The sequence below is a fragment of the Sardina pilchardus genome, chromosome 21, assembly GCF_963854185.1.
Source record: "Sardina pilchardus chromosome 21, fSarPil1.1, whole genome shotgun sequence".
In the NCBI taxonomy this organism is placed as follows: domain Eukaryota; kingdom Metazoa; phylum Chordata; class Actinopteri; order Clupeiformes; family Clupeidae; genus Sardina; species Sardina pilchardus.
In genome coordinates, this window is record NC_085014.1 from 11,342,567 (window position 1) to 11,359,624 (window position 17,058).

The following is a 17,058-nucleotide window of genomic DNA, read 5'->3' on the forward strand; positions in this document are numbered from 1 at the left end:
ATGTTGTGTTATGTCTTATATGTCACTATGCCTGCACAGAGAAATTGCCCCTCGGGGATAAATAAAGTTTTTTGAATTGAATTGAATATGAAAACTTGATTGTTGAATCGCCACTATCTTCAGCTGAGATGAACTGCAGAAAATGTCATGTATGATTACTCTGACAGCTTCTGGGCACATGACAAGTTTTGTGGAATACTCCCATGGGGGGCTGTCTGGTTTATTTGTTTGCATACATTAGTACGTAGACCCATTGGCCTGTAAATGGTGGTGCTCAGTGAACACCGTGGGGATGCTGAAAGAGAAATGGTAGGACTGTCTTACACAGGCACACAAACACATGCATTAACATGTGCAAAGCAAACAGATACACACACACACTTTCCCACAAAAGCACACACACACAACCAATTCTGGTGAATTCTGTGGAAACTAACCGATACATTTACATTATAGCATAAATCATGCCTACAATACAGGGCTATGCCGAATTTTGAAACAGAGCAGAGCCGTTTTTGCATACTGTGTGAGACTTGTGGTGTACGAATGTGAAGATGGGAAGCCCATAGTAACAATGTAGCCTAAGTAATACAATAATATGGTTTTGCAAAACTGCAGGGCGTCCATGGAACCACAGAATTGAGAACATTCTAGGCCTACTTCCTAACGCTGACATAATATAATATAGTATATATTTTTTGTATACAGTATATCAATGGGCTACATTTAAACAACCACAAAGTCAAATATTAAATACAAAAAGAATCAAATATCATGCCAAAACTGAAATACTGTAATCCATTTTCAATGTTCAATCATCCAAATCAGTTCACAAAACAGCCGTTACTGTAGATGTATGGAACTCTAAATCTCAATCATAAAAAATAGTAAGCACTCCCCTCTTGTGGTCACTACTGGTACTGCATCTATAAGGAAACAATGGCCCTTTCCGAAACCAGCCCCTAAATCCTAACACTACACACTTCCACTTCGTTTGCGCGTTCACGCGAGGGTCCGCCACATTAAGTATCATCCGAAACGAATTTTGAGTCGAGTGAAGTGCCTAGGGAGAGGGGCTACCACGCCTCCAGGAGCAAGTCAGCATCGATGCTGACTTGAAACGCAGGTGCAACCGTTTTCAAGTGTTCGTGCAGCTCGTGAATCTCCCTGCCAGTTGTTTTTTGGTCCGTATGACGGCATTTACAGATAAAAGCGTGATTTAAGCTACATTGTAACAACTCATGTTCAGTTTGATACTCAGTAAAATGTGCAAGATCGTACAGAAGTAGGCTGTAATATTTGAACACATGTGCAGGTCGCATTTACAGCACTTTTATAATTTGATGTTAAATAAAGCATAAAATGCAACTCCTCACTCATAGTAATGAAAGGAGAGAAGAGGGATGTATATCCTAATACATAGGGGTGTCCAGAACATCTTAATTGGCGATTTAATATATATTGGCTTCATAATTTCTATGAAAACGAATATGACGTCAACTTCCTTCTCCCTTCAAGCGCATCCGAAATGTAGCGCTGTTTTAACCCCCTAACCCTTCAAATGCGAGTGTTCTCCGCACCCACGAGTGGACTTGAAAAGGAAGTTCACTCGCTAACCGAGTCGAAGTGAGTAGGGATCCGTTTCGGAAAGGGCCAATGTGCTGCAATGCACTTGGCTGAATTCATCTCTAGAATGGATCTCCTGTCCTGCTTAAGGTTATCCTACATAGGCTTGACTACAGCCAAGGAAATATCTGCTCTCAGTAGTAGCCTTCAAAGAACACACTGTATACTGTTTTAGTTGTATTCTTAATGCTATTATTACGAAAAATGGCTAGTAGGCCTAGTCTCTTACCGGTATTTTTAACCCTCACTTACAGGCCTACAGTACTGTGAAAAAGTATTCGCCACCTTCACGGTTTCTTCTATTCTGGCATATTTGCCACATTTATGTCTCAGATCATCCAACTAATAATAATATAAGACATATGATGTTTTCTGGTGGTGAGATTCTGGGGTGTAGTGCTAGTCAGAATATCTGGACCCTCACTTGGGAGCTCTATCTGTGTGTTAGAACAGTTTTTGTTCTGGCTGTAAGTATTATTGAAAATATTGTAGCTTCTATGAGTCCCATTCTGGCGTTGGAACAGTTTTTCTTCTGGAAATGGCTCTAATTATTGTTGAAAATACTGTAGTCTCTATGAGCCCCATTCGGGCGTTAGAACAGTTTTGTGCTGGACACAGCTCTAATGTATTATATACAATACAGTCGGTTCTGAGAGACCTATTTGGGCTGCTTTGAAGCTCTATTGTTGTAGTTGGAGAACAAGGCCACTCTGTTACTGAGGACTGCTTCACTGGATGTATGAAAATGATTCAAATAACACGCTAATTTCATGTAACAACGTGTTTATATCATATCTTGAAATAACATTTCAGTTATCAATGAAAATATAATTTGAAAATATCATTATCATGAAATAATGTGATCATTTCATGTAATAACACAATACTTATCTTGTTCAAACGTGAAAAAGATATTTTTTAACAAGATACTTTCACTTGTTTAGTGTGACAGCAATGGGCAACCGTATGCCACCACCATAGTTTACATAAAGTGACTTATTGTCTCAGCAATGTAACACCATCATTCAACAATCACAAAATACAGACATATTACATAATCAGTTGATTCATGGTCAAATGATCTTTAGTCTTCAAAAATAACTGCTTTCAACCACAGCTTTGTAGGCTATGGCAGCATGGTCTCTACCGAAATTAGACCTTGTAAATTCTATATATATATACACAGTATATCTATGGCTGTAGCTCTGTATCTCGTCAGAATCGACTTCAGTGACAACTTCACTGAAACTGAAATGCGAGATCAAATGAAAATGCGTAGTTTAGAGCATGGAATCGTTCCAAGCATACGAGGTCAAAAAGCGTGCCCGCTATGCAAAATGCATACATGTTAGATGTGTGCCTCACTTAATAATGGCCAGTGAATTAATTTAGGCACAGGTGGACTCTCATTGAGTTGTAGAAGCATCTCAAGGACTATTGATGGAAGTAGGATGCACCAGAGCTCATAACAAAGGGTCTGACTTCTTTTTTTTATAAATTCACAGAACACTCCAAACACACTTTTTTTCATGGAGTGTTGGGTTATTGTGTATATTGATGAAATGAGGATAAAAGTGCTAAATGTCCATTTACCATTACCATTCATAGATCTTAAACGTTTAAATTAAAAACTCAGTCTAGCACACTTAACTGGAGCTTAGGGTTAACAGCCAAAAATATGACCCAAATGGTTATGGGTATGCTACTGTATTTGGCAGATGCCTGTGTCCAAAGTGCAATACAAATAAAAAGTTGGTGAGAACTAGGGAGAATAGCAATATAAACAATAAACAATATCAATTCAAGCAAACGTAAAGAAAATAAACAATGAATATGAGAGAATAGTAAATAAACAATAAAGCCATTCAATCCATCATATAATAACAATAACTATGGCATGTCAAGCAATATCGAAAGAACAATGTCAATTTTAGCAAGCATCCTCCCTGATTGTGAAGCTTTGGTTTTCTTTTTTCTGTCAGTTTGATCAATTCATTGATCAAACTAGCTGACGAGGCACCAGCCATACGATAATTAGACTCAAAAGTGCAGTAGACGCAGGGCATACAGAGAATATTCGACCTGGCAGAACAGATTGCCTGCATTTTCACAGTGACATGACCAAAACAACATTTAAAACCCATACAATCTGAATGTAAGACAATATAATTATTTTTAAGGCCTTATTTTTAGGAAAAGTGATCTACAACTTTTCAAGGAGCCGCGGCCACCCTGAACTGTAACTATAGCAGGTAAACGTATTAGACTTATCAAAGTCCCTTGGAGTGTTCACAGTACAGCATTACCAGAGACGGTTTGTAACTATACGATCTTTGGCATTACTTATCACAATAGAACACATGATACATAAACAACTGTAACTGTAGTAAAATATAACAATTGTAGTGCGTTAGAACACAGGGGTGAAACTACGATTTCATCGCCTGTTTCGCTTTTGCTTTTCTTTTTCGCCTGTTACAGAGCTTCCCCTACAGCTTTAGCCTGTATACAGCATTTTGAAAAATTACTCCTTGAGTAATGACTTAAGGCAAATCTGTACGGCAAATCACTTGTATACGTGCACCAATTTGTGTGGGTTGCTTTTAAGGACCACCCTCTGATGAGGAAGTCATCGTCTATCCATTAATCATCCAAGGACCCTTCATTTGGAGTTCTCAGGTGTGTTTCCTTCACCTGTGACACAGAGAACAGCAACAGACTTTTCAAAGATTTTGCCCTGTAGAGGTGGTGTTATAACTGGAATTGTCATGGGCCTCTGACCCTTAATGGCTAAGCTAAGCTAAGCCCTCTGACTCTTAATGGATGGCCAATAAACTTAAGGCTAGAGGCAAAACAGATACCTAACCCAGTTCAATAGAGGCTCTCTTTTGCCATTTTGTTTTCAAAATGTAATTTCCTCTCTCAAGAGCACCTTCTGATTTTGAGTGCCCCCTACAATTTCTTTGTTTTACAAAATATGACCCATTGAGTTTAGCATTACAGATTACAAAATCGGCTTTACCCAGCTTGAGCTGCTGCAGACAGCAGATAGAGCAGCTGGGCAGCTACAGCGCCACACTCAAGGGGTATCTATGTTCCTTATTTCCAAATAATGACCTGCAATCTATACATTTTCCATTATGTAACATCTAATCCCCCCTCTTACAAATTTCCAGGACAGATACTGCAGTAAACCTTATCTATCTAAATAATAAATAACTATAGCAGTGTTGTATCATAATCTATCAAACTTACCTGCTAAATTATATTTCTCCTCTGCTTCCGTGGAACAATTTGGGTTGGTTGTAGTAAGATGCCCATTTCTCCTCTTCTGTACACATCTTGCAATTTTACCATATGCTCTTTCTGCCCAGGCTTTAAAAGAACAGAAGAACAGGCCCAAGAAAAAGCAACTTCCACAAGCAACAAAATCCCACGGAGTACTGAGCAGACAAGTCCCTGTGGAAGTTGAAAACATGTTTATAGAAGTAAAGGGAAAGAAGGAAGTCTCGTCAGTCATTGTGTGTTTCCATTTAAGGTCCCCACCCTCCCGACCCCCACAAACAGAGTAAATGATCTTAGACACTGTCGGAAATCATAATAAAAAATGTCTGCATCGACTAAAAACAAAATGTAGACACCTGTGACATGTGTGAAAAAAAATATACCTGATACAATGTTCTTGGAAGTACCAACATCTTCATTAGCTTTTTTTGTCACTGTGTTCAAGAAATGCACATGTGGAAAGAAAAAATATATATATGATAAGGTATAGCTCCCTTTGCATACATTAATACTGTTGGTAAGAGAAGTCCAGCTTATACTTACAGTCATCTTTGACCATAACATTGACGGTGTTGAGAACTCTCTTGGTTTTGCTATGGGTCACAGTGAAAACTCCCACATCAGATTGATTCGCACCAGAAAACACCACAAAGTCATTCTGGACAGAACATCTCCTGGCGTATTCGCTGTCGCAGAAGGGCACAGCTTCCTCCACGAAGCACACCGACTTATCAGTGGAGTTACTCAGCCCGGCCTCACGAAACGTCACTCTGACAAGCTCTGAACTTAGAAGACCGATGATCAGAGTATCATTTACCCCAACCTCCACACTGCTGTAACGAGCTACATGGAAAAGTGTAAAATGAATTAATGTGAAGATGCATAGAATGTTCAATTGAAAAGAGTATTGCTGTTAAGTCTGACTTACGTAAAAGGCTCAGTATGATATCACAAATGACTTGGTCATCACAGTAGCCTTCATACCATCCTTCATCTCCGAGTGCCACTTGGTAGAGCAAGAGGGAGATGTTCCCAGAGAGAACAGATTCTATTCTGTTCTTAAAATCTTTGTCTTCGACAGTACAATGTCCATCTTTACAGATAACAATTGTTTTGAAAGGAACAGGTCTGGCTTTGATCCACTTGACATCACCATCACAAGGCCTCTGACAAGACAAGTTCACAGTTGTGTTGAATGTGCCATTTATTTTCTTTACATCAAGTGTGGTAGCGAGGCCTGCATGCAGAACTGAGAGAGAAGGAGATACATTTAGTTTTTTTTTACTACTGCAAAAAACTTCCAGTGTTTCCCACATAATTTGATTCTATTTGTGGTGGTAGTGTGTTTGTGCGCAAATTTTAAACAAATTTGTGCAACGCACTTATGATGCTAACTGGATTTAATTGCGATTCAGCCAGTCATCAACAACAGTCAACAACAACAATCCTTGCTGGATTTTGTTTAATGTATTCTTTAAACGTGCATGCATATTTGTTGAGGAACAGAGAGGCTGAAAGGTGCATAGCTCTACAATGAAAGGAGTTCATCTAGTTTAAGTAGTACAACATAAAATCATTGTGTGGTGGTTAGTGTTGATATTGTGGTGGGCCGCCACAAATAAGTCAATGTATGGGAAACACTGACTTCTATATGACAATTAAATCTGTTATTCAATTAGTAGAAACTAACTTGTCATCAGGGCAATCAAGGTTCCCATGATCCCTAACAGGTGGACACAGTGACATCCTGTAGAAAAAGAAGTAAGCAGGAATGTAATGACATTATACACTGTAAAAATAAAATCAGGGCTGTCCATGTTATCAAACCATATTACACAACAATTATATAACACTAGTTCTAGTTTTAAAACACAACCTTGCCAAGGAGGTAATGTTTTCATCAGGGTTTGTTTGTTTGTTCGCAAGATAACTAAGTTATGGATGGATTTCAATGAAATTTTCAGGGAAGGTCTGAAATGACTATTAACTTATCTGCATTGAGCATCGGATCGTTCTAGAATCGCGATGCATCCAAGAATCGATTATTTTTCCCACCACTAGTGCGTATACATGTGGGTGTGTTGCATGCATGCACATACGTGTTTATGTGTGTGTGTGCATACTTATGCCTGCCTGTACTGTGTGTGTATGTGTGTGTGTGTGTGTTTATGCATGTGTGCATACCTGTGTGTATGTATGTGTGTGTCTGTGCTTGTCTGTGTGTGTGTGTCTGTCTGCATGTGTGTGCATGCATGTATCTTGTGTTATGCACACACGTGTTTGTGCATGCGTGTGCATAGTGTACAGTCACTTAATGTACACATAAATTAATTTATTGAATGGTTCCCCATGGATCAAATTACACAAAACTTGGCATACATTCAGAGGGTGTCATAATGATCCTACACTTCATATTTTATGCAGCTTTGAACCTGTAAACCAAAGATACCTGTGATTACAATGCCTCATTCAAAGAAATGCATCAAAGAAACATGCACACACACTCACAAGTGAACATACATGTACACACAGACAAGACACAAACACACAGATAAAACATACACAAACGCAGGCAAGCAGACGTGCACGCACAACCCCATACCCGCCACCACACACACACAAACGAAAACTCACAGACAAAGAAGCAAGCACAAAAGCAAGCACACATACAGTGGCGGTTTTAGGTACGGGCGAACCGGGCGGTCGCCCGGGGCGGCATCTTGTATCGGGCGGCACGAGCGCTTAACAAGTGCGTCAAAAAACACACCCATTCTTGTCTGTTACAATGCTCCGCGATTATTAGTCGCAGTGAGATGAGACCTATATTGCACGAAAGAGCAGGGCCGGGGCTTTCCAACGAGACCAGGCACTTGTCTTTACGATCAAGTATGAAAATAAAATAAAATCATGAATTTAAATCAAAGCATCCAGCACTCTCGCTTAAATTAACCAAATACAAACAACAAAGAATGTAATATAGCTTGCTACCATATACTCTCGTTTGATTTACACAAGAAATCAGTCAGAAAGATATGGCACGCATGGCAGATGAAAGAGGAGAGCTAGAGCTAGCTCTATCCACAGATATCAAAAAACCCTAGGCCATACAACAGACGAAGTGACAGTAAAATAATGTAATAACATGTGTTTCTCTATGGCAAGGCACGTTCATAATATGGTTTTGAGATCCTAGCAAACTCCTGTATGGTATCCAATTCAAGACTCATATTGCATCCACATTTGTTTGCCTTTACTTTGTTCATTGCAATGCAGTAAAAAAATATTATAGAGAATCGTCAAGTGTGCACGTCATGTGTGCTACCACGCAGATTGCCTCACTGTAATTTGGCAGTGTTGTAAGCACTCTTTTGCCATGATTGTAAGTTATATATTTGCTTGTTTGTGTAGAATTGATTGAATTGCAGGTTGTTGCACCTTTATAGTGTCTGAAAAGAAAAAAAAAACCTTTTGAGGGCAACCTCCTGGGGGGAGGGGCGCTCGTGGGGGATCTCGCCCGGGGAGTAATTCAGTCTAGAACCGCCACTGCACACATAGGTACAGGCTAATTTACATACATAAAAGTTGCAGCAGGGGATGAAGTAGGAGATGGAAACAAATTGAAGCGTGGTTCATTTCTGCAGAGAGAATGTGCAGCAGGACATCGCGGTACATAAATGTGGCCATATTGTAAGTGACTACGCCACTCCCACTTATCTGCAGGGTGTAGGAAAACCCCTTTAATTCCAAGGCTAGAGACTTTCCTCACGCTATGTCAATCAAAATGAAACAAGTTCGAGGCTGATGTGCAAAAGCGATACAAGAATAGAATTTATTGATAGTAGTCACAAGTTAACATTTTAAAATAATATTTCCTACTTTTACGAGGAGATCCGCCCGAGCACACACTGCCAGTTTAGCTCCCAAAGCTTGAGCGTTGACAGTCACGCAATTTGACCCAGACTCTCACACCACAGGCTCTGATGTTTATATTTCCCCACTCAGCAGGCCTACACTATATTTTTTCATGATAATAAACGGGTCCTTGCCTTGCCGTAGACCGAGCAACTGACCGCAATAACCAATCCATCAACCAACCACGGAAGGCATCACGCAATAAACCATCCACCACCCTCCCTCCCCCCTCCCTTACCTCCTGCCTTTCTGAAATAAAATCCTGGCTCACCTCTAACTTCCTCAAACTTAACAGTGATAAAGCTGAAGTCCTCCTTATAGGCACCAAATCCACCTTATCCAATAAATTTAAAAAAAAAAACAAAGTATGAATTCCGAATGAACGCTCATGTATAGGCCTACGGTCATTCGGATTGACCGTAATATCTTCCTAATGAAAAATAGCAAAACAACGGCTATTCTGATTAAAGATTCTAAAGCGTCTGATCGGAAAACACTGTCCATGTTAACGCGGCTATTTATTTGCCTCTTCTCTTGGACAGTTCACACTTGAAAAGCAACTCCAGAGCTACAAAGTTTTCTGAATTTTCTGAAACTTGACAGCCCTGTGAAGGTCATTAAACATAATTTTCCCCAATCACGCCGACCAGAGTTAAAGATTCAAAACACTTAATTTGTACGCACCTGGAGGAGAAGACGCCATCTTCAACGCTGCTGTTCAATCGCCACCAGTTAAACTCTACAAAATAGCCTGTGGTCAACTCACAATCCCATTTCACGAGGCCCACATCATATCAAGCACTAATCAGAAATACAGTAGGCTACATACCAGCGATAAGGCCATGTGTTTGTACGTTGCAGCTGATTCGGACCGCTCTCCAAAAGCAATGCACACCAGTGCACTAACCCCGCTGTCTACTCGCTTTCTGACAATCAAAGTTCAAATAAACACCACATACTGTGATCAAATATAAGCTACAACTAGCGACATCCAACAGCAATTCAAGCTTATACCGGTCCTTTCCAGTTCTGTCCACTTCTTCTGTCTGAGCTCATAACAGTGCGAGATGCGTCATGTGCCCTTGCACAACAGCGACCAAACAACTCAAGTTTACCGGGGCGTGTGTCAGGAGTCAGGACCAGAAGACGTCAACTCCACCAGATTAGTATGCACAGAGAATGTCGCTCCCTGATTCGTTCGACGGAGGCCGGAGGCCGTTTTTCCGTTTCCGGTAGCTGGACACTCGCGGGATATTTAAAAATGTAGAAGAGGTAATATAATTCATTAATTTTAAGGTAGGCTATAAAGTGATGTTTCAACAAGTCAACTATCAAAAGACATAGGCTACAGATGTAGGCCTAGGCTACATCTCATTGCAATAGGTGCAATCAGCTTTATTGGACAGGCATGCGTAAACAAACAAGGAATTTGGCACAGGTTTATCGTTAATCTTTGCTCTCAAAGCAATTCAACAATAACATAAAAAGAATAAAAATACAGAACAGTAAGAATAGAACTAGAAATGCAATTCCAAGGAATTACCAGTGCATGAAATGCAAAAATAGATAGATAATGTAGATATGGTTACTAAGGTGTAGCTAGGGTAAACATGATGGTTGCATAGTTTACAGAGAGTTGATAGTGAAGGTAGACAGTTTAAAGCTGAAACATTCCCAGTTCTAACTTAACTAATGATTACTATTCTTGTTAAAATGTTAAGTATGGCAACAATGATAACCAGGTTGATTGGTTAACTTAGCTACTGATGTCATGCAGTAATGGTAAAAATGTTAACTATGCTAACTATGCTCACAGTGCTAACCAGGTTGATTAGCTAACTTAGCTAATGATTGCTAGCAGTTATGCTAACTATGCTAGCAATGCTAACTATGGTAACAATGCTAACTTAAACTAACAATGCTAACCAGGTTGATTAGCTAACTTAACTGATGATTTCTAGCAATAATGCTAAAAATGCTCACTATGCTAACAATGCTAAAATTGCTAACAATGCTAACCAGGTTCAGGTTCAGGTTCAGGTTAGGTTCAGGTTACTTTATTGGTACCCGTGGGTAAACTAGGTTGCAGTTAGAGAGAGAATTGACATCCTTACAAGACAACACATACAGTAGACATGCACATTGGGGTAAACCAAATGGAACAGACATTGACGAATGACTTGGGTAACCACAAGCACATACACACAAACATATGGACAAACAGTATTGCATTGATGACTTATAGAGTTGTTTGTACACATGGGCTACAGTACATGACCAGCATAATTTACAGTTATTTTCATGTAAGCTATACATATCAAAAGTGCTTTGTGCAGTTGTGCAAATAAGGTTGACCAAAAGTGCTTTGTGCTTATGTTGTGCAAAACTGCAGTACATGACCAAAGTGCTTTGTGCAATTATTGTGCAAACATGGCTACTGGATGGTACATGACCTAAAGTGCTTTGTGCAGATGTTATGCAAAATAGCTTTACACTGTATTTTAAGGAGAGAATGCTTAAAGGTTACAGATATCCATTTTACAGCTTGTTTAGCAAAATAATTGCAGCTGGAACAAAGCTGTTTTTATATCTTGAGGTCCTACAACCTGGGACTGTTAGCCTCCGTCCAGAGGGAAGGTACTGGAATTCACGATTCAGGGGATGTAGGTCATCATTCAAGATAGCCACAGCTATTCGCTGTAGTTGTTTTCCATATAGAGTTGGGGGGTATAACTGTGGCTCGCCAATTAGTTTACTTGACCATTTGACAATTTGACATAGACGATTTTTAAATGGTACTGAAACATGCCCAAACCATGCTACAAGTGAAAAGGACATTATTGACTCTATAAAAGAACGGTAGAACAGTGACATCATGGTCTTATCCACAGGAACCAGGTTGATTAGCTAACTTAGTTGATGTTTTTTGCAGTTATGCTAAAAATGCTAACTGTGTTAACTATGCTAACTAGCTAACTTGCTAGTGAGGACTTTTATTTTGAAACATTTGTTGCTAGGGTATCCATGGTGGCCACTATCAGGAAACAAGAAGTTACTGCAGTATAATCATGTTGGTTGCTATGGAAACGGTCATAAACGCTTAATTTTAATGGTTGATATGTTGGTTGCTAGGTACATGGAGTTTCCGTGTAGTTGACTGGAGGCATAGTTGATAACTGACAGTTGGAATGGTTGAACAGTTAAATAGTTGAGTAGTTACAATGGTTAAAGGATTTAATAGTGTATTATTGCAGTGAGGACCTTTATTTTGAAACAGTTGTGGACAGAGGAAGTAGTGAAACAGGATCTGTAGTCTTAATGAGATTGTATGCTTAAAGCCTGAGACAGAAGGTGCCTCTCATATAGTGTTTACGCGTCCTCTCTCGCTCCTCGATCCTCACTGATCTTTCTTTATGTAGATCATTGAGGAGCGAGGAGCGAGGGAGGGCATATAAACGCTGCTTGAGAGGCACCCACAGTAAATACTTTAAAAGTTGTATGTAGATAGTCTAATTATAGTGCATGAAAATGCACTATACTGTTCTTCCTAGGCTTCTTCTTCTTATTATTCCGCTTACCAAATTCATTTTTTCTATTCAGCTTGAACCGTTTAACTTAGAAACTTCATTCAAACGTCGCAACGTAGGTCTTAAATAGGGGCATGCTGCTATGTATTTTTCAACTTTGTAACTTTTATACTTTTTAAACTATAAATTAAAAACTATTAAAAATTTCCCCATAGACTTAACATTGGCCTCTATGACATCACAGTCGGATCGTTAAGCAATTAGAATCTTATGCCAGGTGGCCAGCCCCACCTGCAGCAGCTCTCTCTCTCTCTCAGGCTTTAAGCCAGGGCTATTCAACTTCAGTACCAAGAGGGCCGAATGGAAAAATCACTGGGTTTTCAGGGGCCGCATAAAATAAGACGCCGCAAAATAATTGTATCCAACAATATTTGATAAAATCAGAGTACAATTCAGTTCAATTCAATTGAATTGTATACACTGGCATAGAAACTAAGAACATAGCCTATTATCCATATCCATTAAAAAAAATCTTCTCAGACAGGTGATAGGCTGCTGAAAACACCCAGGCTAACCATAGTATTTCATACCTGATGTCTGATAGCTGCCATATCATGCATCAGTGGGAAAAATTGCAGTGTTGATTTAACTAGCCTACTTCAAGATAATTAGGCTCATAAGTGTTTCAAACACACACAGTAGCCTACAGCGCCAATCTCTCAAATATACTTAGCATTGAATTTAAAGAAAAAGTAATGCCAGCTCTGCCTCTGTTTATCTATTTCACGATTTCTTACCGCCAAAGATTCTAAACTTAGAGCCTGCGCAAATCACAAACAATAACATTCCCACGAGTGGAGTGAAGATGGCTCTGTCTAAAGAAACGTCTAATTGACAACGAGAATCGTTCATTTTACCCTCTGCAACAAGTAGGCTACGAGACTTTCATGTTTATTGTGCAACGAATCCATCGCTGTAAAGAAGGAATATAAAGTCAAGAGGCAATTCTCTACAAACCACAGCTCCTTCACTAACTTTCCCGAGGGCTCGGAGGAACGGAGACCGGGTATGATTGTAACATTTTTGATTTGCGCACGCTCGAGGTTTAGAATCTTTGGCGGTAAGAAATCGTAATTTAATCAACATTTAATGATAACATTTAAAACTAGTAACACATTTGGAAATGTCAGTTTGTGTAGTGATGTGCTGTGTTCTCTGAGTGAAGATAACTGGAAGAATTAGTCTGGCCAATAGGGGCGGGCCGACAGTGCGCTATAGGCCTACTCGCCAATCATATGAAGATCTATGCACACCCGTCAAAGCGAGTTCATTCTCATGATGAGACACGCGGGCCACAGGAAATTTGAAGCGGGCCACATCTGGCCCGCGGGCCGCTAGTTGAATAGGCCTGCTTTAAGCATTCAATCTCTCTGTGAAGACTACATATCCTGTTAACTGTTTCCTCTTTCCACAACTGTTTCAAAATAAAAGTCCTCACTGCAATAATACACTATTAAATCATTTAACCATTGAAACTACTCAACTATTTAACTGTTCAACCATTCCAACTGTCAGTTATCATCAACTATGCCTCCAGTCAACTACATGAGACCTCCATGTACCTAGCAACCAACATAGCAAACATTTAAATTAAGCATTTATGACCGTTTCCATAGCAACCAACATGATTTTACTACAGTAACTTCTTTATTCCCAATAGTGGCAGCCATGGATACCCTATCAACAAATGTTTCAAAATAGAAGTCCTCAGTAGCAAGTTAGCTAGTTAGCATAGTTAGCATTGTTAACATTTTTAGCATAGCTGCTAGAAATGATTAGCTAAGTTAGCTAATCAACCTAGTTAGCATTGTTATCATAGTTAGCATTGTTAGCATAACTGTTAGAAATGATTAGCTAAGTTAGCTAATCAACCTGGTTTGCATAGTTAGCATTGTTAGCATAGTTAGCATTTTTACCATAACTGTTAGAAATCATTAGCTAAGTAAACCAATCGACCTGGTTATCATTGTTAACATAGTTAGATAACATTTTATCATACCTTTTAGAAATCATTAGTTAAGTTACAACTGGAATGTTTAAGCTTTAAACTGTCTACCTTCACACATCAACTGTCTTTAAACTATGCAACCACCATGTTTACCCTAGCTACACCTTAGTAACCATATCTACATTATCTATCTATATATTTTTGCATTTTCATGCACTGGTAATTCCTTGGAATTGCATTTCTAGTTATTATTATTCCGCTTACCAAATTCATTTTTTCTATTCAGCTTGAACCGTTTAACTTAGAAACTTCATTCAAACGTCGCAACGTAGGTCTTAAATAGGGGAATGCTGCTAAGTATTTTTCAACTTTGTAACTTTTATACTTTTTAAACTATAAATTAAAAACTATTAAAAATTTCCCCATAGACTTAACATTGGCCTCTATGACATCACAATCGGATCATTAAGCAATTAGAATCTTATGCCAGGTGGCCAGCTCCACCTGCAGCAGCTCTCTCTCTCAGGCTTTAAGCATACAATCTCTCTGTGAAGACTACATATCCTGTTGAACTCTCTTTCCACAACTGTTTCAAAATAAAAGTCCTCACTGCAATAATACACTATTAAATCATTTAACCATTGAAACTACTCAACTATTTAACTGTTCAACTATTCCAACTGTCGGTTATCTTCAACTATGCCTTCAGTCAACTACATGAGACCTCCATGTACATAGCAACCATTAAAATTAAGCATTTATGACCGTTTCCATAGCAACCAACATTATTTTACTATAGTAACTTCTTTATTCCTGATAGTGGCAGCCATGGAAACCCTATCAACAAATGTTTCAAAATAGAAGTCCTCAGTAACAAGTTAGCTAGTTAGCATGGTTAGCATAGTTAGCATTGTTAGCATTTTTTAGCATAGCTGCTAGAAATGATTCGCTAAGTTAGCTAATCAACCTAGTTAGCATTGTTGACATAGTTAGCATAGTTAGCATTTTTAACATAACTGCTAGAAATCATCAACTAAGTCAGCTAATCAACCTGGTTAGCATAGTTAGCATGGTTAGCATTGTTAACATTACTGCTAGAAATCATTAGCTAAGTTAGCTAATCAACCTGGTTAGCATTGTTAACATAGTTAACAGTGCTAACATTGTTAGCATTTTTACCATAACTGCTAGAAATCATTAGCTAAGTTAATGATTACCATAACTTAGCTAATGATAACCAATGGTTATCATTGTTAGCATAGTTAACATCTGTTTACAGCATCTGTTTCTAACATTTGTTAGAAATCATTAGTTAGGTTAGAACTGGAATGTTTAAGCTTTAAACTGTCTACCTTCACACTATCAGCTTTCTTTAAACTCTGCAACCACCATGTTTACCCTAGCTACACCTTAGTAACCATATCTACATTATCTATCTATATTTTTTTTTGCATTTTCATGCACTGGTAATTCCTTGGAATTGCATTTCTAGTTGATGTTGATAGGCAGACTGTTTAGAATGGGTGGATGAGTGAATGGTTTGAAGAAGATGAGTGGATAGAAAGTTGGATGGAATTAGGAAGACTTATGTTGATACCGTTGATACAGGGGAACAGAAAATGTAGTCTCAAGAGAGCCAGTTTAAAGCCTGAGAGAGAGAGAGAGAGAGAGAGAGAGAGCTGCTGCACCTGGACTGGCCACCTGGCGTAACATTCTAATTGCTGCCGTGATGTCATAATGAGCAATGTTAAGTCTATGGGGAAATGTTTAATAGTTTTTAATTTACAGTTTAAAAAGTATAAAAGTTACAAAGTTGAAAAATACATTGCACAGGTCTCCTAAGTAAGACCTACGTAGCAAAGTTTGAATCAAGTTTCTACGTTAAACGGTTCAAGCTAAATTGCGAGCGTTAGAAGAAGTTGGATTAATAACTAGAGAATGTAATTCCAGGGAAATTACGAGTGCATGAAAATGCAAAAATGTATAGATACAGTAGATAATGTAGATATAGTTACTAAGGTGTAGCTAGGGTAAACATGGTGGTTGCATAGTTTAAAGAAAGCTGATAGTGTGAAGGTAGACAGTTTAAAGCTTAAACATTACAGTTCTAACTGAACTAATGATTTCTAGCAGTTATGTTAAAAATGTTAACAATGCTAACCAGGCTGATTAGCTTACTTAGCTAATCATTTCTAACAGTTATGCTAAAAATGCTAACTATGCTAACAATGCTAACTAGAAACGCAATTCCAAGGAATTACCAGTGCATGAAAATGCAAAAAATATGTTTTGATTTAATTTATAGTTAAAACAGATCATTTAGATACGGTAACTAAGGAGTTGCTAGGGTAGACATGGTGGTTGCATAGTTTAATGAAAGTTGCTATCTACAGATAGCTTACTGGATGTTTAATGTGTAACTAAGGCTAGCAGCTATGCTGACTATACTAACAATGTTAACTATGCTAACCATGTTACTTAATTATTTAAACTAATGTTATAGTTATGCAGTTATGCTAGCAATGTTAAATATGCTAATACATTTGATTAGCTAATGTTTGCTTATAGTTATGTTAATAATCTTAACCATGCTAATCCAACAGAGTATTGTCCAACAGAATATTCTTCTCAGCCGTTCAGTTTCAATTCAGTTTCAATTTAATTTCACCCAGAGCTCCAAAACATTACATATTGACAGAG

At 38.6% G+C, this 17,058-nt stretch overlaps 1 protein-coding gene across 1 annotated transcript; it reads right to left on the reverse strand.

Annotated features, from left to right (window-relative positions):
• Nucleotides 1-2,414: 2,414 nt before the first annotated feature.
• On the reverse strand, nt 2,415-9,915 carry LOC134068786 (uncharacterized). Its single transcript, XM_062524548.1, has 8 exons — nt 9,653-9,915; nt 9,508-9,562; nt 6,602-6,658; nt 5,840-6,160; nt 5,455-5,754; nt 5,295-5,345; nt 4,882-5,085; nt 2,415-4,320 (listed from the first exon to the last, which is right to left on the reverse strand). Exons 2-8 carry the CDS (start codon nt 9,524-9,526, stop codon nt 4,289-4,291), a joined length of 984 nt encoding a protein of 327 aa, XP_062380532.1. The 5' UTR covers nt 9,527-9,562; nt 9,653-9,915; the 3' UTR covers nt 2,415-4,288.
• Nucleotides 9,916-17,058: the final 7,143 nt, after the last annotated feature.

What these genes read in the sequence shown, in the direction of transcription:
- LOC134068786 (XM_062524548.1), bottom strand. An exon ending in TATCATACTGAGCCTTTTAC is followed by an intron (nt 5,755 to 5,839) that starts GTAAGTCAGACT and finishes TTTTCCATGTAG; the next exon opens with CTCGTTACAGCAGTGTGGAG. An exon ending in TTCCAAGAACATTGTATCAG is followed by an intron (nt 5,086 to 5,294) that starts GTATATTTTTTT and finishes CAACTTCCACAG; the next exon opens with GGACTTGTCTGCTCAGTACT.